The sequence below is a fragment of the Oncorhynchus clarkii genome, chromosome 12 (genome assembly GCF_045791955.1).
Source record: "Oncorhynchus clarkii lewisi isolate Uvic-CL-2024 chromosome 12, UVic_Ocla_1.0, whole genome shotgun sequence".
NCBI classification, from domain to species: domain Eukaryota; kingdom Metazoa; phylum Chordata; class Actinopteri; order Salmoniformes; family Salmonidae; genus Oncorhynchus; species Oncorhynchus clarkii.
This window is the reverse complement of record NC_092158.1, coordinates 23,084,110-23,108,477: the sequence shown is the minus strand read 5'-3', so window position 1 is coordinate 23,108,477 and position 24,368 is coordinate 23,084,110. Positions and strand designations below refer to the sequence as shown.

The window sequence follows — 24,368 nt, the reverse complement described above, 5'->3', positions numbered from 1 at the left end:
ACATGCTTCAAGAGGGCCACCATTGTTCCTGTTCCCAAGAAAGCTAAGGTAACTGAGCTAAATGACTACCGCCCCGTAGCACTCACATCCGTCATCATGAAGTGCTTTGAGAGACTAGTCAAGGACCATATCACCTCCACCCTACCTGACACCCTAGACCCACTCCAATTTGCTTACCGCCCAAATAGGTCCACAGACGATGCAATCTCAACCACACTGCACACTGCCCTAACCCATCTGGACAAGAGGAATACCTATGTGAGAATGCTGTTCATCGACTACAGCTCGGCATTCAACACCATAGTACCCTCCAAGCTCGTCATCAAGCTCGAGACCCTGGGTCTCGACCCCGCCCTGTGCAACTGGGTACTGGACTTCCTGACGGGCCGCCCCCAGGTGGTGAGGGTAGGCAACAACATCTCCTCCCCGCTGATCCTCAACACTGGGGCCCCACAAGGTTGCGTTCTGAGCCCTCTCCTGTACTCCCTGTTCACCCACGACTGCGTGGCCACGCACGCCTCCAACTCAATCATCAAGTTTGCGGACGACACAACAGTGGTAGGCTTGATTACCAACAACGATGAGACGGCCTACAGGGAGGAGGTGAGGGCCCTCGGAGTGTGGTGTCAGGAAAACAACCTCACACTCAACGTCAACAAAACTAAGGAGATGATTGTGGACTTCAGGAAACAGCAGAGGGAACACCCCCCTATCCACATCGATGGAACAGTAGTGGAGAGGGTAGCAAGTTTTAAGTTCCTCGGCATACACATCACAGACAAACTGAATTGGTCCACTCACACAGACAGCATCGTGAAGAAGGCGCAGCAGCGCCTCTTCAACCTCAGGAGGCTGAAGAAATTCGGCTTGTCACCAAAAGCACTCACAAACTTCTACAGATGCACAATCGAGAGCATCCTGGCGGGCTGTATCACCGCCTGGTATGGCAACTGCACCGCCCTCAACCGTAAGGCTCTCCAGAGGGTAGTGAGGTCTGCACAACGCATCACCGGGGGCAAACTACCTGCCCTCCAGGACACCTACACCACCCGATGTCACAGGAAGGCCATAAAGATCATCAAGGACATCAACCACCCGAGCCACTGCCTGTTCACCCCGCTATCATCCAGAAGGCGAGGTCAGTACAGGTGCATCAAAGCTGGGACCGAGAGACTGAAAAACAGCTTCTATCTCAAGGCCATCAGACTGTTAAACAGCCACCACTAACACTGAGTGGCTGCTGCCAACACACTGACACTGACTCAACTCCAGCCACTTTAATAATGGGAATTGATGGGAAATGATGTAAATATATCACTAGCCACTTTAAACAATGCTACCTTATATAAATGTTACTTACCCTACATTATTCATCTCATACGCATACGTATATACTGTACTCTATATCATCGACGGTATCCTTATGTAATACATGTATCACTAGCCACTTTATACTATACTATGCCACTTTGTTTACATACTCATCTCATTTGTACATACTGTACCCGATACCATCTACTGTATCTTGCCTATGCTGCTCTGTACCATCACTCATTCATATATCCTTATGTACATATTCTTTATCCCCTTACACTGTGTACAAGACAGTAGTTTTGGAATTGTTAGTTAGATTACTTGTTATTACTGCATTGTCGGAACTAGAAGCACAAGCATTTCGCTACACTCGCATTAACATCTGCTAACCATGTGTATGTGACAAATAAAATTTGATTTGATTTGATTTGATTTGATTTAGACCATTTTATCTACCAAGAGAGTTCTCATCCTGAACTGATCCACCCACACAGACAGTGTGTTGAAGAAGGCGCAACAGCTCAGGAGGCTGAAGAAATTTGTCTCGGCCCCCTCAGCCACGGCCTGCTCGCTATCATCCAGAAGGCGAGCTCAGTACAGGTGCATCAATGCTGGGACAGAGAGACTGAAAAACTGCTTCTGTCTCAAAGCCATCAGACTGTTAAATAGCCATCACTAGCCGGCCTCTACCCAGTACCCTGCCCTGAACTTAGTCACTAGCTGGCTACCACCTGGTTACTCAACCCTGCACCTTAGGGGCTGCTGCCCTATGTACATAGACATGTAACACTGGTCACTTTAATTATGGAACACTGGTCACTTTAATAATGTTTACATACTACTTTTACCCATTTCATATGTATATACTATGTTCTAGTCAAGGCCACCCTATTCAATTATTGCTGTACATGTACTATCCTACGTTTTCTTCAGATATACTATACTGAACAAAAATATAAAACTCAACATGCAACAAATGTAACCTTTTTACTGAGTTACAGTTCATATAAGGAAATCAGTCAATTGATGGATTTCAAATGACTGGGCAGGGTTGAAGCCATGGGGGGCCTTGAAAGGCAAAGGTGTCACGATTGTTGTTGTAATAAACGGACCAAGGCACAGCGTGCATAGAGTTCCACATGTTTAATTTATGAAACTCACCGTAACGATACAGAAGAAAGAAACGAACGTGAAGCTATGCAGTGCTCACAAGCAACAATACATTAACAAGGTCCCACAACAAACAGGTGGGAAAAGGCTGCCTAAACATGATCCCCAATCAGAGACAATGATAGACAGCTGCCTCTGATTGGGAACCATACCAAGCCAACCTAGAAATAAAGAACCTAGAATGCCCACCCTAGTCACACCCCGACCTAACCAAAATAGAGAATAAAGGATCTCTAAGGTCAGGGCGTGACAGTACCTCCCCCAAAGGTGCGGACTCTGGCCGCAAAACCTGAATCTATAGGGGAGGGTCCGGGTGAGCATCTAGCCTCGGTGGCGTCTCCGGTGCGGGACGTAGACCCCGCTCCGCTCGCGGATCCGCCCGTTTCGGTGGCGACTCTGGTGCAGGGATTGTCGCCGGAGGAACCGGACCGTGGATCGTCGCCGGGGACTCTGGACCGTGGATAGTCACCAGAGGAACCGGGCCGTGGATCGTCGCCGGAGGAACCGGACCGTGGATCGTCGCCAGAAGCTCCGGACCGCGTATCGTCGCCGGGGACTCAGGACCGTGGATCGTCGCCGGAGGAATCGGGGCCGTGGATAGTCGCCAGAGGATCCAGACCGTGGATCGTCTCCGGAGGCTCCGGACTGGAAAACCCGTTGACAGGTATTCAAACCTCTTGACATTTCAAAATTTTGTTGCGTTACAGCCTTATTCTAAAACTGAAAGTGTCTAAAAAACAGTTTTTGCTTTGTCATAATGGAGTATTGTGTGTAGACTGATGAGGGGAAAAACAATTTAATACATTTTTGAATAAGGCTGTAACCTAACAAAATGTGGAAAAAGTAAAGTGGTCTGAATACTTTCCAAAGGCACTGTACATGTATAGCCCTATGCCCTCGTCTGCTACTTGTAATGTCTGCTTCCAACTCACACCCTCAAACACGTACATCCCCTGAACTTAGCTCACACTTTCAAACACCTAGATCCCTGAATGCAGCTCACCTAGATCCCCTGAACGCAGGTTCTCCAAGATGTGCTACTTGTAATGTCTGCTTCCAACACACCCTCAAACACTTACATCCCCTGAACTTAGCTCACACTCTCAAACACCTAGATCCCCTGAACGCAGCTCACCTAGATCCCCTGAACGCAGGTTCTCCAAGCTGTGCCGACTCATCCCCCTTCCGCATCTACCTAATGCCATGGAAATGGCTGAGTGCATGTTCCAACAGGTGTTTCGTCTGTATGGGATCCCTGAAGACATCGTTTCGGAGACCCCAGTTCATCTCCAGGGTGTGGCGAGCCTTCTGCGACCGACTGGGGGTCTCCATCAGCCTATCCTCCGGATACCATCCCCAAACCAACATGCAGATGGAACACCTGAATCAGGAAATAGGGAAATACCTTCGCCAACACTGCACCCACCATCCACACAAGAGTCGCTATCTAGCCTGGGCCGAATATGCACAGAACTCCCTGGTGCATTCTTCACTCCATCTCACTCCTTTTCAGTGTGTCCTCGGATACCAACCCCCCGTGTTGCCATGGGAGACAGAACCCGGGAACTGTGCCTGCCGTCGATGAGTGGTTTCGACAGAGTGAGCCAGTTTGGGCAACGTGTGTGGCTCTCTACACTGGACATCCGGCTTCGTGACCCATGCAAAAAGTTCAGTCCACAGTTCATTGGTCCCTTCAAAATAACACACTGCATCAATCCTGTCACCTACCGTCTCCACATCTTTCCATGTGTCCCTTCTCAAGCCTGTGAGGTACAGCCCTCTCCATCCTCCTGTGGCGCACCTCGACGCACCCCATCTATTTGACGTCGGCGGTGCACCGGCTTATTCCTTTCAAGCCCTCCTTGATTCCAAGCGCCTGGGTGGTCGCATCCACTACCTGATGGATTGGGAGGGGTACGAACCAGAAGAATGGTCCTGGGTTCCTGGGTCCCAGTCCAGGACATCTTCGACCCAGCCGCTTTCCACTGTAACCGTCCTGACCGCCCAGCTCCACGTTCCTGGGGGAGGCCCCCTGCTCAGCTTCCGAGGCCGTCAAGAGCCTGTAACATCTGCTTCCAACTCAAACACGTAGATCCCTTGAATGCAGCTCACACACTCAAACACCTAGATCCCCTGAACGCAGCTCACTCTCCAGATCCCAATCACCTGAATTCTAATCACCTGTTCACCTGTTCACCTGTTCAGTTCTGCACCCCATCACTGTGAGGTGCTGTTTGTTTTGTGACACATGGCTTACGGAGCGCTGTGTTTCCCTCAATTTCCTCCTCCCGTGTATGATAGTTTTGCCTGCCTCACTAACAACGCCTTTTGCCTATTCCCTGCCTGTACTTTAGCCTAGCGGATTTCCTGTTATCTACCTATTGCCTGATCTCCCAGACTACATTACTAGCCTTTTCCCTGACTGTACTGTTGCCCTTTTGGACCCCGTTTATGACCTTCTGCCTGCTCTTGGACCCAGCTACCTGCCTCCTGAGGATGTCCTTTGCAATAAACACCTGCTGCACCCTGTGCTTGAAACCAGCTCTCTGTCTCCCCTTGTGTTCATTACACTACCATCTTCACATTGCATGGAGTCCAGCAAGTAAACAGACCAACAGCAGCTTTGCACGTACTGTAGAACAGAAATGGAGAAAATCCTATTTTGTATGATTTACCTTGATATCATATAGCCCCCATTTGACTTAGAACCCGTTAGTAAACCAAGTCCTGAAACAAATTAATTATGAGGGGATAAATGTTTTCCTGAATTTAGTTTTGTCCTCCTCTGCTCTACTCCGCCTTAACCTTTCATTGTGGTGGAGGTTTTCTTTTCGAGGCTTTCTGTCACGGCTTGCCTGCGGTTTCAGCTCATTTGTTTCAGGGAGGTGTGTGTTTGGTTGATCTCATCCTCCTCGATATGGGAGGTTGGTGAGGGTTGCATCGAAGGCCTTTTGATGTGTGTCAAAGCGTTACGTCTCAAACCCGGGTTCACGATGACATCAATCCCCCTCACCAGCAGCAGCCCTCAGAGCAGCCCTCAGAGCAGCCCTCAGAGCATTACCTGACGTTGCAGCTTCCTTTGCCTCACTCTATTTACACTCACTGCAAATAGCAGCAGCCCTGCAGATGATACTAGTAAGAACAACCTCTGGGGAGGTTCTCATTCCTCGTTTTTATTAAACCCTTCTGCACATCACACACGCATGCCATTTGAATTCCATAGAAGATGGTGGGGAGCGGGAGTGCTGTAGACTTGAACCATTTCTCTAAGTGCCTGCGTGGTGTTTTTAGAGGTATTTTTTGGATAGCTCTGGAGTATGTTCAGTGTTGTGTGTAAAAACCCAAGGCTTTTAGGGATGGAAGTGTCCTAAGGCACATTGCAGACCCCATGCAGATCACAGCAGTAAAGTCACTGTCCCTAGAGTGCATGTTATGCAATAGAACATAATTTTACTGTTAGGGGTGACTGAGGGCACAGCACATCACTTTAGTTGTTGTGTGTTTGAAATGTCATTTTGGGAGAAATTGTCCTGCTTTTAAACCCCCATCCCACACCCCTGCCTATCCTGTGCCTTGTCCCGTTTGGCACTCTTAGTGTAAAATCCTCTCAGCTTGATAAATGAACATAACAATGAAAGTGGCTGATGAAAGGATTATGTAAATACATTGATAATCTGTTACCATTAAGCAGTCCACATCATGTCACTTGAATACTTAATGATGCATGACTTGCACTTAAAAATATTGTAATTCCCCCCTTGTTGGATCTTGGAATGATTGAAAAGAAACACCAATGGTAGATTATTCTCTCTTGCTCTGTGTTCCCACAGGACTTGGGACTACAGGGAACATCCCTCAATGATATCCTCTATAAGAACTCAGCCTTTCTCAACCTGGTGGATCCAATCTCCCATGAGCTCTTGCTCAGCCTGGCCAAAGACATGCAGTGTCCAAAGAGGGTAAGCCCATTGTAATGTCTGACTGTTGAGCTGTCTGTTTGTCTGTTTGTCTCAACCACCTCAGCCGTGCTGTTGTCAGGGAACATCAAATGAGATCAGGCACAGAAAATTGAACGTTTAGGAATCCACGGCTGCAAGGGTCAATTCAAGAGCAAATAGATGATGGTCTTAGAAATATGACTGCTAGGCCATTTGGTTTGGTTCCAGCCTTCCAACTGCTGCCATAAATCATACAGTTATGATTAGGCTCTGAATGACGCATTTGTGTGTGTGTGCAGGTATTCACTCGAGGTGCTGGAAACATGGGGCGCCTATTTATAACTAATGACAAGAAGTAGGTCAGTCACAGTGTGGTGTCATTTCTACAACTGTCAAAAGTACAATCCAATGTCAACAACAACTCATCAAAACGTGAAGAACCAGTTTCACTGCTTCAAAACATGACCTTTATTGTGCATTCAACCATAGTACTGTGTATCTATATCTCAAGAGCCATGTGGTGGCTACTGCCTGTGCATATTCTGAAGCAATTTTGAATTTGATTCCATGTTGACAATGCCCCAATTCACATCAAAGAGAAAAACATGTTATTATGAGGGAGAAAGAGCAATGGAACAAGAGCAAGACCAAGGAGAGAGGGACTGACAGAGATGCTAAAGTATATTTTGATGTATAACAATGTTGGATGGACAAGGGAGAAGGGCCTTGAGATAATGTGGTGATAGCAGCCAAATGGTTGGATTGTTTGTAGTGGGATGAGTGAAGGGGATCAGACAATATAAATAACCTTCACATTTTAAACCAACATTCGAAGAACAAAGGAAACAGCCCCATCACTACACAGCTCAATGTGGCATAATAGGGGTTGCAAGGACATAAGTGAAACAGTGGTCCATTGAAATATGTGTATCCAAGATGTTCTGCCTTGGGCTTCTAAAATGTATCAATGAATTATTAGGCGTCACAATGTTACCTGTTGTCCTAAATGGGGTTTAAAGGAAAATTCCACTCAAAAACAATATTTTGGTATTTGTTTCATTAGTGCATTGTTGACATAGTCGCAAAATGTTTTACAGAAATCATCCCCGTATGATGCATTTGACATCATATGAAGGAAAATGCAGGGGTCTCATTCCATTGTTCATGATGTCGGAAAGGAAAATAGGCCTATTTTCATTAAACGTATTCAGTTCAGAGTCAACAAGAGCAGTCACTTTGACACTTTCACCCTATGTATGTATGTATGTATGTATGTAAGTAATGTAATGTAATGTAGTGTGTGTGTATATATTACAGGAAAGAGATACACTGAAGTCATCCAACAAGATATGCAGACAGCTGATATTCCACCTGACCCCTCACTCCAAGTGGATGAGACAAAGCCTTCCCAGGAGGAAGTCGCAGGCCTGGTGAGTCTGTCCGTCTGCCGATCTGTCCATCTATCGCTGGCACATCCACTAACTGGGACAGCTACTGCCATAACTCCACTGCAAACAAATGAACAGCGAACAGCAAACGGACATCAGAGGAGTGATACAGTACGCACGGCCCCAAAAAACTACTTAAGCCCACTAACATCTCTGAAACAGAACAGTCTCGTGTTCAGTGAGTGTTTGTTAGAGATTAGTCACTCCTGATATTGGGTGCTTTACTGTACAGTAACAGCAAGGATTTCATGTGTTAGATAATTACACAGTAGCACCAGCTTCCACCATATCTATTTTGTTAGTTTCTTGGATAGGGTTGCAAAGCTACCGGTAATTTACCGAAGTTACTGCAATCTTCAGTAATTAACAGAAAATCTATGGCAATGTATCGTCATTCTGGTCATTTATTCTTGAATAACTTTAAAAATATATATTTTTTATATAGTGTTCATTTATTATATCTGTGTCCATATTGTCCATGAGTTTCTAGTAGATAGACCACATGGTTAAGAGAAAATAGTCTAATTAATGAAAAAAGCATCTAATCAACAATGGCATTATTTTCAATTAACTGCAACTATTGAATGTTTTCACAACTGCCACTAGTTTGGCGCCAAACTTTTACAACAAATACTCAGTGGCTTGCGAAGGTATTCACCCCCCTTGGCATTTTTCCTTTTTTGTTGCCTTACAACCAGGAATTAAAATGGTATATTTTTGGGGGAGGTTGTATCATTTGATTTACACAGCATGCCTACCACTTTGAAGATGCTAATGATTTTTTCTTGTGAATCAAACAAATAAGACAAAAAAACAGAACTTGAGCTTGCATAACTATTCACCCCCCCCCCCCAAAGTCAATAGTTTGTAGAGCCACCTTTTTCAGCAATTACAGCTGCAAGTCTCTTGGGGTATGTCTCTATAAACTTGGCACATCTAGCCATTGGGATTTTTGCCCATTCAAGGCAAAACTGCTCCAGCTTCATCAAGTTGGATGAGTTCCGCTGGTGTACAGCAATCTTTAAGTCATACCACAGATTCTCAATTGGATTGAGGTCTGGGCTTGGACTTGGCCATTCCAAGACATTTAACTGTTTCCCCTTAAACCCCTCAAGTGTTGATTTAGCAGTATGTTTAGGGAAATTGTCCTGCTGGAAGGTGAACCTCCATCCCAGTCTCAAAGACTGAAACAGGTTACCCTCAAGAATTTCCCTGTATTTCACGCCATCCATCATTCCTTCAATTCTGACAAATTTCCCAATCCCTGCCAATGAAAAACATCCCCACAGCATGATGCTGCCACCACCATGCTTCACTGTCGGGATGGTGTTCTCGGGGTGATGAGAGGTGTTGGGTTTGCACCAGACATAGCATTTTCCTTGATGGCCAAAAAGCTAAATTTTAGTCTCATCTCTTACAAACAAAGACTCAAGAGGGAAGTTCTGAGGGTCAGGTCTGAACAGCATTGGTCCGACCAATCAGAATTCATGCTCCAAGATTATTTTGATCACGTGGACGCCTCTGGAGATAACGTCAATGAATATGCCAACGCAGTCACCGGATTCATAAAAAAATGCATAGATGACGTGATACCAATAGTATCTTTCAAAACAAACCCACTTCAAAACGTGGATTGATAGCAGCCTTGTAGGGAAATTGAAAGAGAGAAGCTGCTTTTAAACAGTACAAATATGACTTATACAGATGGATCAAGATGGTGAATCACAAGTATAGGGACAAGTGGAGGAGCAATTCAGCGGGTCGAACACAAGGCATATGTGGCAGGGGCTCTTAACATTTACAGATTACAAAAAGGAAAGCCAGCCACATCATGATCACCAACACCACCTTACCGGGTGAGCTAAACACCCTTTTCTCAAGATTCGAGCACAATGACCCTAGGCTGCCAGGAGAGCCCCAGATGACAACGTGGGCTACACAATCACAGTCTCCATTGAGGACGTATGTAAAGTTGAAGTCGGACGTTTACATACACCTTAGCTAAATACATTTAAACTCAGTTTCACAATTCCTGACATTTAATCCTTGTAAAATGTCCTGTCTTAGGTCAGTTAGGAACGCCACTTTATTTTAAGAATTTGAAATGTCAGAATAATAGTAGAGTGATTTATTTCAGCTTTTATTTCTTTCATCACATTTCCAGTGGGTCAGAAGTTTACAACACTCAATTAGTATTTGGTAGCATTGCCTTTAAATTGTTTAACTTGGGTCAAACGTTTTGGGTAGCCTTCCACAAGCTTCCCACAATAAGAATTTTGTCCCATTCCTCCTGACAGAGCTGGTGTAAGGTTTGGTTCCCTCCTTGCTCGCACAAGCTTTTTCAGTTCTGCCCACAAATTTTCTATAGGATTGAGGTCAGAGCTTTGTGATGGCCTCTCCAATACCTTGACTTTGTTGTCCTTTAAGCCATTTTGCCACAACTTTGTAAGTATGCTTTGGGTCATTGTCCATTTGGAAGACCCATTTGTGACCAAACTTGAACTTCCTGACTGATGTCTTGAGATGTTGCTTCAATATATCCACATGCTTTTCTCTTCCTCATGATGACATCTATTTTGTGAAGTGCACCAGTCCCTCCTGCAGCAAAACACCCCCACAACATGATGCTGCCACTCCCGTGCTTCACAGTTGGGATGGTGTTTGTCACGTCCTGACCTTAGTTCCTTTTTTATGTCTCTGTTTTAGTTTGGTCAGGGCGTGATTTGGGGTGGGCATTCTATGTTGTGTATTTTAGGTTTTGTATTTCTGTGTTTGGCCTGGTATGGTTCCCAATCAGAGGCAGCTGTCGATTGTTGTCTCTGATTGAGAACCATACTTAGGCAGCCTGTTTTCCCACTATGGGTTGTGGGTAGTTATTTTCTGTTTAGTGTGTTTTGCACCTGACGGAGCTGTTTTGGTTGTTCATTTGTTGCTTGTTGCTTGATAGTGTTCAGTTTTACCATTAAAATGATGAACACTTACCACGCTGCACCTTGGTCCTCACCTTCTTCCACCAACGGCCGTTACGGTGTTCTTCGGCTTGCAAACCTCCCCTATTTTCCTCCAAACATAACGATGGTCATTATGGCCAAACAATTATATTTGTTTCATCAGACAAGAGGACATTTCTCCAAAAAGTACAATCTTTGTCCCAGTGTCCAGTTGCAAACTGTAGTCTGGCTTTTTTATGGAGGTTTTGGAGTTGTGGCTTCTTCCTTGCTGAGTTACATTTCAGGTTATGTCAATATAGGACTCGTTTTACTGTGGATATAGTTACTTTTGTACCTGTTTTCTCCAGCATCTTCACAAGGGCCTTTGCTGTTGTTCTGGGATTGATTTGCACTTTTCGCACCAAAGTACGTTCATCTCTAGGAGACAGAATGTGTCTCCTTCCTGAGCTTATACTTGCATACTATTGTTTGTACAGATGAAGGTGGTACCTTCAGGCGGTTGGAAAATGCTCCCAAGTATGAACCAGTCTACAAAGTCTACCATTTTTTTCCTGAGGTCTTGGCTGATTTCTTTTGATTTTCCCATGATATCAAGCAAAGAGGCACTGAATTTGAAGGTAGGCCTTGAAATACATCCACAGGTACACCTCCAATTGACTCAAATGATGTCAATGAGCCTATCAGAAGCTTCTAAAGCATGACATCATTTTCTAGAATTTTCCAAGCTGTTTAAAAGCACAGTCAATTTAGTGTGTAAACTTCTGACCCACTGGAATTGTGATACAGTGAAATATAAGTGAAATAATCTGTAAACAATTGTTGGAAAAATTACTTGTGTCATGCACAAAGTAGATGTCCTAACTGACTTGCCAAAACTATCGTTTGTTAACAAGAAATTTGTGGAGTGATTGAAAAACGAGTTTTAATGACTCCAACCTAAGTGTATGTAAACTTCCAACTTCAACTGTAAGTCATGCAAACGTGTTAACCCTAGCAGGCTGCCGGCCCAGACGGCATCCCTAGCCATGCCCTCAGAGCATGTTCAGACCAGCTGGCTGTGATCTCTGACATTTTAAATCTCCCTAGCTCAGGCCGCTATACCCATCTGCTTCAAGATGTACGCTATCATCCCTGTGCCCTAAACGAAAGTAACTGAACGACTACCGACCAGATGCACTCACTTACGTCATCATAAAGTGCTTCAAGAGGCTTGTCAAAGACCATATCACCTCCTACCTCCCCGACACACTAGACCCTCTCCAATTCACCTACAGCCCTAACAGATCCAATGACAACACAATTGCCATTGCGCTTCACATTGCCATTACCCACCTGGACAAAAGGAATGCATATGCGAGGATGCTGTTCATCGACTCCAGCTCTGCCTGCAATACCATAGTGCCCTATAAGCTCATTTCAGAACTCAAGGCCCTGGGTCTCCTCCCTATGCAACAGGGTCCTGGACTTCCTGACGGGCCGCTCCCAGGTGGTGATGGTAGGCAACATTACCTCCTCAACACAGAGGCCCAGAAGGGTGCGTCATCAGTCCCCTTCTCTATTCCCTGCGTGGGTATACCCACGATACAGTTCCAACTTCATCATCAAGTACGCTGACGACAGTCAAATTTTATCAGTCACGTACACATATTTAGCAGATGTTATTGCAGGTGTAGCAAAATGCTTGTGTTCCTAGTTCCAACAGTGCAGTAGTATCTATCAATTCACAGCAACACACACAAATCTAATAGTAAAATAATGGAATTAAGAAATATATAAATATTATATTGCTCAATGTTGGAGTGGTATTGCCTAAAAGAACAGTAGAATAGAATACAATATATACATATGAGATGAGTAAAGCAGTATGTAAACATTACTAGTTACTAGTGCTCCATTATTAAGGTGGCCAGGGAGTCCACGTCTATATATATATATATATATATATATATATATAAGGCAGCAGCCTCTAAGGTGCAGGGTTGCGTAACCGGGTGGAAACTGGCTAGTGATGGCTAGTTAACAGTCTGATGGCCTTGAGATAGGAGAGAGAAACGGCTTCTGTCGTCATCGTCATTCCCCCCCATATGGACATTCCCCCCCAACGGATTTTTACTCTCAGGCATCACTGTTGTTGTTGTTAATATATATATTAGTACTTCTTTTATTACCATTTTTGTTTTTAATTTAACTTGGTTCCCAAACCCCCTCAATGGTCATGCTGCTCCCCCAATAGTCATTCCCCCCACCCTCTCAACAGTTTACTCTGCCTCCATCCCAATGGAAATGTATTTAGTCAACACTGCTACAGTTATGATGGACAGTACCATTTTTTTTGGACACAATTACTCATTCAAGGGTTTATTTATTTTTACTACTTTCTACATTGTAGAATAATAGTGTAGACATCAAAACTATGAAATAACACATGGAATCATGTAGTAAACAAAAAAGTGTTAAACAAATCACACACTTGGCATTCTCTCAACCAGCTTCACCTAGAATGCTTTCCCAACAGTCTTGAAGGAGTTCCCACATATGCTGAGCACTTGTTGGCTGCTTTTCCTTCACTCTGCGGTCCAACTCATCCCAAACCATCTCAAATGGGTTGAGGTCAGGTGATTGTGTAGGCCAGGTCATCTGATACACTCCATCACTCTCCTTTGTCAAATAGCCCTTACACAGCCTGAAGGTGTGTTGGGTCATTGTCCTGTTGAAAAACAAATGATAGTCCCACTACGTGCAAACCAGATGGTACGGCGTATCGCTGCAGAATGCTGTGGTAGCCATGCTGGTTAAGTGTGCCATGAATTATAAATAAAGCACTGACTCTGTCACCAGCAAAGCACCATCACACCTCCTCCTCCATGCTTCGTGGTGGGAACCACACATGTGGAGATCATCCGTTCACCTGCTCCGCTTCTCACAAAGACACAGCAGTTGGAACCAAATATAAAACATTTGGACTCCGACCAAAGGACAGATTTCCACCGGTCTAATGTCCGTTGCTTGTGTTTCTTGAACAAAGCAAGTATCTTCTTATTGGCGTCCTTTAGTAGTGGTTTCTATGCAGCAATCCGACCATGAAGGCCTGATTCACGCAGGCTTCTCTGAACAGTGGAGGTTGAGATGTGTCTGTTACTTGAACTCTGTGAAGCATTTATTTGGCTGCATTTCTGAGGCTGGTAACTCTAATGAACTTGTCCTCTGCAGCAGAGCTAACTCTGGGTCTTCCTTTCCTGTGGCGGTCCTCATGAGAGCCAGTTTCATCATAGCGCTTGGTTTTTGCGACTGCACTTGAAGAAACTTTCAAAGTACACATTGACTGACCTCTATGTCTTAAAGTAATGATTGACTGTCATTTCTCTTTGCTTATTTGAGCTCTTTTGCCATACTATTTACTTGGTCTTTTACCAAATAGGACTATCTTCTTTCTGTATACCACCCCAACTTTTTTCACCTTTATTTAACCAGGTAGGCTAGTTGAGAACAAGTTCTCATTTACAACTGTGACCTGGCCAAGATAAAGCAAAGCAGTTCAACACATACAACAACATGGAATAAAGAAACAGTCAATAATACAGTAGAAAAAGTCTATATACAATGTGTGCATATGAGGTAAGATAAGGGAGGTAAGGCAATAAATAGGCCATGGTGGCGAAGTAATTACAATATACCAATTAAACACTGGGGTGATAGATATGCAGAAGATGAATGTGCAAGTAGAGATACTGGGGTGCAAAGGAGCTAAATAAATCAAATAAATAACAGTATGGGGATGAGGTAGTTGGATGGGCTATGTACAGGTGCAGTGATCTGTGAGCTGCTCTGACAGCTGGTGCTTAAAGCTAGTGAGGGAGATACAAGTATCCAGCTTCAGTAATTTTTGCAGTTCGTTCCAGTCATTGGCAGCAGAGAACTGGAAGGAAAGGCGGCCAAATGAGGAATTGGCTTTGGGGGTGACCAGTTAAATATACCTACTGGAGAGCATGCTACAGGTGGGTGCTGCTATGGTGACAAGTGAGCTGAGATAAGGCTGGGCTTTACCTAGCAAAGACTAATAGATGACCTGGAGCAGGTGGGTTTGGCGACGAGTATGAAGCGAGGGCCAGCCAAAGAGAGCATACAGGTCGCAGTGGTGGGTAGTATATGGGGCTTTGGTGACAAAACGGATTGTACTGTGATAGACTGCATCCAATTTGTTGAGTAGAGTGTTGGAGGCTATTTTGTAAATGACATCGCCGAAGTCGAGGTTCGGCAGGATGGTCAGTTTTATGAGGGTATGTTTGGCAGCATGAATGAAGGATGCTTTGTTGTGAAATAGGAAGCTGGTTCTAGATGTAATTTTGGATTGGAGATGCTTAATGTGAGTCTGGAAGGAGAGTTTACAGTCTAGCCAGACACCTAGGTACAGTGGGGTAAAAAAGTATTTAGTCAGCCACCAATTGTGCAAGTTCTCCCACTTAAAAAGATGAGAGAGGCCTGTAATTTTCATCATAGGTACACTTCAACTATGACAGACAAAATGAGGAAAAAAAATCCAGAAAAATCACATGGTAGGATTTTTAATGAATTTATTTGCAAATTATGGTGGAAAATAAGTATTTGTTCCCTGTTGCCGCCTGCTACCGACCCCCCTCAGCTCCCAGCTGTGCCCTGGACACCATTTGTGAATTGATTGCCCCCCCATCTAGCTTCAGAGTTTGTTCTGTTAGGTGACCTAAACTGGGATATGCTTAACACCCCGGCAGTCCTACAATCTAAGTTAGATGCCCTCAATCTCACACAAATCATCAAGGAACCCACCAGGTACAACCCTAAATCTGTAAACAAGGGCACCCTCATAGACGTCATCCTGACCAACTGGCCCTCCAAATACACCTCCGCTGTCTTCAACCAGGATCTCAGCGATCACTGCCTCATTGCCTGTATCCGCTACGGATCCGCAGTCAAACGACCACCCCTCATCACTGTCAAACGCTCCCTAAAACACTTCTGCGAGCAGGCCTTTCTAATCGACCTGGCCCGGGTATCCTGGAAGGATATTGACCTCATCCCGTCAGTTGAGGATGCCTGGTCATTCTTTAAAAGTAACTTTCTCACCATTTTAGATAAGCATGCTCTGTTCAAAAAAAGCAGAACTAAGAACAGATATAGCCCTTGGTTCACTCCAGACCTGACTGCCCTCGACCAGCACAAAAACATCCTGTGGCTGACTGCAATAGCATCGAATAGTCCCCACGATATGCAACTGTTCAGGGAAGTCAGGAACCAATTCACGCAGTCAGTCAGGAAAGCAAAGGCCAGCTTCTTCAGGCAGAAATTTGCATCCTGTAGCGCTAACTCCAAAATGTTCTGGGACACTGTAAAGTCCATGGAGAACAAGAGCACCTCCTTCCAGGTGCCCACTGCACTCAGGCTAGGTAACACGGTCACCACCGATAAATCCATGATTATCGAAATCTTCAACAAGCATTTCTCAACGGCTGGCCATGCCTTCCTCCTGGCTACTCCAACCTCGGCCAACAGCTCCCCCCCCCCCCCCCCCCGCAGCTACTCGCCCAAGCCTCTCCAGGTTCTCCTTTACCCAAATCCAGATAGCAGATGTTCTGAAAGAGCTGAAAAACCTGGACCCGTACAAATCAGCTGGGCTTGACAATCTGGACCCTCTATTTCTGAAACGATCCGCCGCCATTGTCGCAACCCCTATTACCAGCCTGTTCAACCTCTCTTTCATATCGTCTGAGATCCCCAAAGATTGGAAATCTGTGGCAGTCATCCTCCTCTTCAAAGGGGGAGACACCCTGGACCCAAACTGTTACAGACCTATATCCATCCTGCCCTGCCTATCTAAGGTCTTCGAAAGCCAAGTCAACAAACAGGTCACTGACCATCTCGAATCCCACCGTACCTTCTCCGCTGTGCAATCTGGTTTCCGAGCCGGTCACGGGTGCACCTCAGCCACGCTCAAGGTACTAAACGATATCACAACCGCCATCGATAGAAGACAGTACTGTGCAGCCGTCTTCATCGACCTGGCCAAGGCTTTCAACTCTGTCAATCACCATATTCTTATCGGCAGACTCAGTAGCCTCGGTTTATCTAATGACTGCCTTGCCTGGTTCACCAACTACTTTGCAGACAGAGTTCAGTGTGTCAAATCGGAGGGCATGTTGTCCGGTCATCTGGCAGTCTCTATGGGGGTGCCACAGGGTTCAATTCTCGGGCCGACTCTTTTCTCTGTATATATCAATGATGTTGCTCTTGCTGCGGGTGATTCCCTGATCCACCTCTACGCAGACGACGCCATTCTGTATACTTCCGGCCCTTCCTTGGACACTGTGCTATCTAACCTCCAAACAAGCTTCAATGCCATACAACACTCCTTCCGTGGCCTCCAACTGCTCTTAAACGCTAGTAAAACCAAATGCATGCTTTTTAACCGTTCGCTGCCTGCACCCGCACGCCCGACTAGCATCACCACCCTGGATGGTTCCAACCTAGAATATGTGGACATCTATAAGTACCTAGGTGTCTGGCTAGACTGTAAACTCTACTTCCAGACTCATATCAAACATCTCCAATCTAAAATCAAATCTGGAGTCGGCTTTCTATTCCGCAACAAAGCCTCCTTCACTCACACCGCCAAACTTACCCTAGTAAAACTGACTATCCTACCGATCCTCGACTTCGGCGATGTCATCTACAAAATAGCTTCCAATACTCTACTCAGCAAACTGGATGCAGTTTATCACAGTGCCATCCGTTTTGTTATACCACCCACCACTGCGACCTGTATGCTCTAGTCGGCTGGCCCTCGCTACATATTCGTTGCCAGACCCACTGGCTCCAGGTCATCTACAAGTCCATGCTAGGTAAAGCTCCGCCTTATCTCAGTTCACTGGTCACGATGGCAACACCCACCCGTAGCACGCGCTCCAGCAGGTGTATCTCACTGATCATCCCTAAAGCCAACACCTCATTTGGCTGCCTTCCGTTCCAGTTCTCTGCTGCCTGTGACTGGAACGAATTGCAAAAATCGCTGAAGTTGGAGACTTTTATCTCCCTCACCAACTTCAAACATCTGCTATCTGAGCAGCTAACCGATCGCTGCAGCTGTACATAGTCTATCTGTAAATAGCCCACCCAATTTTATCTACCTCATCCCCATACTGTTTATATTTATTTACTTTTCTGCTCTTTTGCACACCAGTATCTCTACCTGTACATGACCATCTGATCATTTATCACTCCAGTGTTAATCTGCAAAATTGTAATTATTCGCCTACCTCCTCATGCCATTTGCAAACAATGTACACAATGTATATAGACTCTTTTTTTCTACTGTGTTATTGACTTGTTAATTTTTTACTCCATGTGTAACTCTGTTGTCTGTTCACAATGCTATGCTTTATCTTGGCCAGGTCGCAGTTGTAAATGAGAACTTGTTCTCAACTAGCCTACCTGGTTAAATAAAGGTGGGGGGGGGGGGAATGAGAGCACCTGGGGAATAGGAGTGGAGCTAGGCACTGCATGGCCTGGAATAACCTCTACATCACCAGAGGAACAGAGGACGAGTAGGATAAGGGTACGGCTAAAGGCTATAAGAACTGGCCGTCTAGTACGTTAGTAAAAGGAGCAGGTTTCTGGACGTGATAGAATAGATTCAAGGCATAATGTACAGACAAAGGTATGGTGGGATGTGAATACATTGGATGTAAACCTAGGCATTGATTGATGAGAGATTGTCTCTAGAAACCTTTAAACCAGCTGATGTCATCACGTGTGGAGGTGGAACTAAAGGGTTGGCTAAGGCATATTGCGCAGGGCTAGAGGCTCTACAGTGAAATAAGACAATAATCACTAACCAGAACAGCAATGGACAAGGCATATTGACATTAGGGAGAGGCATGCGTAGCCGAGTGATCATAGGGGTCCAGTGAGTATTTAGGCTGGCTGGAGACACAGCGATTCAGACAGCTAGCAGGCCGGGGCTAGCAAGCTAGCAGAAGGGCCTTAGAGGGACGTCGCGACGGAGGAAGTCTGTGATAGCCTCCTCATGTGGATTAGTAAGGTTCCGTGTATCAAAGGGGTCCAGTCTAATTGGCAAAATAGGTATAGTGGCCCGAGAAATTGGCCGATGGATCTCTTCAGCTAAACAGTCCAATATGCTCTAGACAGCTAGCGGGTCCCGGCTAGCAGGCTAGCAAATGGGCATTCAGGGGACATCGCGACGGAGGGGCCTGTTGGTAAAAAACAACCCTCGGGCAGATTACGTCGGTAGTCCAGTCGTGATGGATAAGCAGGGCTTCGTGTAGTAAAGGGGGTCCAAGCCAATTGGCAAAATAGGTATAGTGGCGCAAAAAATTGTCCAATGGACCTATTCAGCTAACAGTCTGATATGCTCTCGACAGCTAGCGGGCCGCGGCTAGCAGGCTAGCAGATGGGCATTCAGGTTACGTCATGACGTAGGAGCCAGTTGAATAACCCCCTTGGGCAGATTACGTCGGTAGTCCAGTTGTGAAGGAGCTCCGTACCGGCAGTAAAAGGGGTCCGGGCCAATTGGCAAAATAGGTATTGTAGCCCCGAAGTGGCTGATGGACCTCTTCAGCTAGCCGGGAGATGGGCCTAGCATGGGCTAGCTCCAGGCTAACTGGTGCTTGCTTTGGGACAGAGACGTTATCCGAGTGGCTACTCCTGGCTTGCAGCTAGCTAGATGCGATGATCCAGGTGAAAAGGTTCAGAGCTTGCGATAGGAATCCAGGGATATGGAGAGAAAATAGGTCTGGTATGCTCTGGTTTGAATCGCATTGTGCAAAGTGGCAAGAGTTTTCTGAGCTATAGGTTAGCTGATGACCGCTAGCAGTGGTTAGCTGACTACTTGCTAGTAGCTAGTTAGCGGGCTAGCTTCTGTTGGAGGATTCAAGTTCAGAAGTAAAGAAAAATACTTTAGAAAAAAATCTGATCCACACCACATTGGGTGAGGCGTGTTGCAGGAGACTATTTTGAAGTTGAGGTTTAGAAAAATGTTTAAAAAAATATATGCGAAGAAAAATATATAAAACGATTTATACATGGGACACGACTAGACGAGGACAAAGATGTCTGACTGCTATGCCATCTTGGATTGACCTTGTCACAACACAGTTGATTGGCTCAAACGCATTAAGGAAAGATATTCCACAAATTAACTTAAGGCACACCTGTTAATTGAAATGCATTACAGGTGACTACCTCATGAAGCTGGTTGAGAGAATGCCAAGACTGTGCAAAGCTGTCAAAGGCAAAGTGTGGCTATTTTGAAGAATCTAAAATATATAATATATTTTGTTTAACACTTTTTTGCTTACTGCATGATTCCATATTTGTTATTTCATAGTTTTGATGTCTTCAAATCAAATTTATTTATTTAGCCCTTCGTACATCAGCTGATATCTCAAAGTGCTGTACAGAAACCCAGCCTAAAACCCCAAACAGCAAGCAATGCAGGTGTAGAAGCACGGTGGCTAGGAAAAACTCCCTAGAAAGGCCAAAACCTAGGAAGAAACCTAGAGAGGAACCAGGCTATGTGGGGTGGCCAGTCCTCTTCTGGCAGTGCCGGGTGGAGATTATAACAGAACATGGCCAAGATGTTCAAATGTTCATAAATGACCAGCATGGTCCAATAATAATAAGGCAGAACAGTTGAAACTGGAACAGCAGCACGGCCAGGTGGACTGGGGACAGCAAGGAGTCATCATGTCAGGTAGTCCTGAGGCATGGTCCTAGGGCTCAGGTCCTCCGAGAGAGAGAAAGAAAGAGAGAAAGAGAGAATTAGAGAGAGCACACTTAAATTCACACAGGACACCGAATAGGACAGGAGAAGTACTCCAGATATAACAAACTGACCCTAGCCCCCGACACATAAACTACTGCAGCATAAATACTGGAGGCTGAGTCAGGAGGGGTCAGGAGACACTGTGGCCCTATCCGAGGACACCCCCGGACAGGGCCAAACAGGAAGGATATAACCCCACCCACTTTGCCAAAGCACAGCCCCCACACCACTAGAGGGATATCTTCAACCACCAATTTACCATCCTGAGACAAGGCTGAGTATAGCCCACAAAGATCTCCGCCACGGCACAACCCAAGGGGGGGGGCGCCAACCCAGACAGGATGATCACATCAGTGACTCAACCCACTCAGGTGACGCACCCCTCCCAGGGACGGTATGAGAGAGCCCCAGTAAGCCAGTGACTCAGCCCCTGTAATAGGGTTAGAGGCAGAGAATCCCAGTGGAAAGAGGGGAACCGGCCAGGCAGAGACAGCAAGGGCGGTTCGTTGCTCCAGAGCCTTTCCGTTCACCTTCCCACTCCTGGGCCAGACTACACTCAATCATATGACCCACTGAAGAGATGAGTCTTCAGTAAAGACTTAAAGGTTGAGACCGAGTTTGCGTCTCTGACATGGGTAGGCAGACCGTTCCATAAAAATTGAGCTCTATAGGAGAAAGCCCTGCCTCCAGCTGTTTGTTTAGAAATTCTAGGGACAATTAGGAGGCCTGCGTCTTGTGACCGTAGCGTACGTGTAGGTATGTACGGCAGGACCAAATCGGAGAGATAGGTAGGAGCAAGCCCATGTAATGCTTTGTAGGTTAGCAGTAAAACCTTGAAATCAGCCCTTGCTTTGACAGGAAGCCAGTGTAGGGAGGCTAGCACTGGAGTAATATGATCAAATTTTTTGGTTCTAGTCAGGATTCTAGCAGCCGTATTTAGCACTAACTGAAGTTTATTTAGTGCTTTATCCTGGTAGCCGGAAAGTAGAGCATAGCAGTAGTCTAACCTAGAAGTGACAAAAGCATGGATTAATTTTTCTGCATCATTTTTGGACAGAAAGTTTCAGATTTTTGCAATGTTACGTAGATGGAAAAAAAGCTGTCCTTGAAATGGTCTTGATATGTTCTTCAAAAGAGAGATCAGGGTCCAGAGTAACGCAGAGGTCCTTCACAGTTTTATTTGAGACGACTGTACAACCATTAAGATTAATTGTCAGATTCAACAGAAGATCTCTTTGTTTCTTGGGACCTAGAACAAGCATCTCTGTTTTGTCCGAGTTTAAAAGTTCTACAATGTGGAAAATAGTCCAAATTAAGAAAAACCCTATAATGAGTAGGTGTCCAAACTTTTGACTGGTACTGTCACACCCTGATCTGTTTCACCTGTCTTTGTGCTTGTCTCCACCCCCCTCCAGGTGTCGCCCATCTTCCCCATGATCCTCAGTGTATTTATACCTTTTTTCTCTGTCTGTTGCCAGTTCGTTTTGTCTGTCAAGCCTACCAGCGGTTTACCCCTTGTGCCGGTCTTTCTATTGTTCCTTTTTTCTAGTTTTGACCATTCTGCCTGCCCTGAGCCTGCCTTTCGTTCTGTACTTTGTCACTGCCCGGGATTATTACTGACCTCTGCCTGCCCTTGACAGCCTCCACCCTAACTATTCAGGCTCCTGAGTGGCGCAGCAGTTTAAGGCACTGCATCTAGGTGCTAGAGGCATCACTACAGACCCTGGTTCGATCCCGGGCTGTATCACAACCGGACGTGATCAGGAGTCCCATAAGGCGGTGCACAATTGGCCCAGCATTGTCCGGGTTAGGGGAGGGTATTGCTGGGCTAGGCCGTCATTGTAAAATAACAATTTGTTCTTAACTGACTTGCCTAGTTAAATAAAGGTTAAACATTGTTTTAAATAGCAGCCTCTCTACTCATAGCCTCAACACTAACTACCAAGGCTCTCCCACTGTGTTCATTTGCAGGCTCTACTCTGGCAGCATGCTCCTCTCTGTAAATCATCCATCTTCTCACAGCCTTTACCCTAACTACCCAGCCAGGCAGCCTCAGCCAGACTGCACTGGAACACTGTCAACACCATTCCTATTCAAGTAAATTTCACGGCTTACTGAAAAAGTGCGTAAGAGTTTGTGCTGTGAATACTAGTAGCATTTAGGGCACAATTCATAATGGTTTAACTGATAATGGGTATTTGATCATTTGTTGTTTGATAATGGGTATACTTCACATAGGGAAGTGATGCTTTTCCTCAATTGTTGTATTTATGCTATAGAGTATTCTTCCCCATCTAACCTCTCTGGTGTTCTCTCTGTTTCTCTCATGCTCCCTATATCTCAAGTTGGTCCCATCGTTAAAATAATTTCTCACATTGATTTTGTTCTCTTGCTTCTCCCAGATGATTTTCTTTGTGTCGATTTTGTTCAACAGTTGCCTCAGAGAGAGCACAGAGCTGTTCAGCGGTCTTAGCTGGGGCTCTAGGGTAAACGAGAGAGAGACATATGTAAACAGGTTTCCCATGCCAATAAAGCCCTAAAATTGAGAGAAGGAGAAAGGGGGAGGGAGAGAGTGAGGTAGGGAGGGAAAGAAAGAGTGAGAGAGAGTGTGGGGGGACAGCAGGGCTACCCATTAGAAGCCCTGTGTTTCATTAATTCTCCCTGCCTAGTCTTACAGTAAAGGTTACAGCTATAGGCATGTTCTCTCATTTATAGGAAAAAAAGGAGTATTACTTGTACAATAGCATGCTTTCCAGTGACAGAAAGTCACTGTATTCATTTCAGAGCTCATGCATAAATGAAACCCAGACCTTGCTTTGTTACTTGTCAGCTCAGTCCTATAACAGTGTGAAAGGTGCAGAGCCATTTAGTCCTGTATTGTTCGGAATCATGTCCCAGGAGAGATAGATCAAAATCTATTTCATTTGTGTCTACAATAGCATGTTATCTAGCTCAACAAAAACAAGAAGAAGCACTGACTGTAGCCAATCAAGGGCCATATTCAGCACATAGCATAAGACAACATTCCCCAGGTATAATTAAATCCACTCATGCATTGCACAGCACTTATTTTGATCGCTGATCATTTTCCTGCACTGTAGGAAATATAAACGTATAGTGTATGAGTTTTAAAAAGGCTTCAAGTTTGTACAGTACTTTACACTGACATTTTAGACTTGAAAAATGTATCAACCCCTACAAAAATGTCCATTAATTATAATCCACATTTCCTGTTGCTGCAAGATTATTTTCCTACTGTAGCAAACGGGCTCAAATGAAGATCCTACAGTGGGGCGAAAAAGTATTTAGTCAGCCACCAATTGTGCAAGTTCTCCCACTTAAAAAGATGAGAGAGGCCTGTAATTTTCATCATAGGTACACTTCAACTATGACAGACAAAATGAGAAAAAAATCCAGAAAATCACATTGTACGATTTTTAATGAATTTATTTGCAAATTATGGTGGAAAATAAGTATTGAAGTATACCTATGATGAAAATGACAGGCCTCTCTCATCTTTTTAAGTGGGAGAACTTGCACAATTGGTGGCTGACTAAATACTTTTTTGCCCCACTGTACATCTGTATCTGATGAGGGTTTGAAAGTTAGAAATGATGTCAATGGATGGGAGTTAAATTATCTTTACTGACCAACTCAATTGGTCACAAAGTTATAACTATATACCTTTAATCACTTTATATGGTACTACACTCAGCGGGCGAGGGTCAATGGT

At 45.0% G+C, this 24,368-nt stretch overlaps 1 protein-coding gene across 1 annotated transcript in view; it reads left to right on the top strand.

Annotated features, from left to right (window-relative positions):
* Positions 1-24,368, top strand: part of LOC139421935 (leucine-rich repeat-containing protein 75B-like) — a 46,433-nt gene that overhangs the window by 6,591 nt on the left and 15,474 nt on the right. The window contains exons 2-3 of the mRNA XM_071173072.1: positions 6,315-6,443; positions 7,740-7,852. Coding sequence (XP_071029173.1) covers positions 6,315-6,443; positions 7,740-7,852 — 242 coding nt within the window. The remainder of the gene's footprint in view (positions 1-6,314; positions 6,444-7,739; positions 7,853-24,368) is intronic.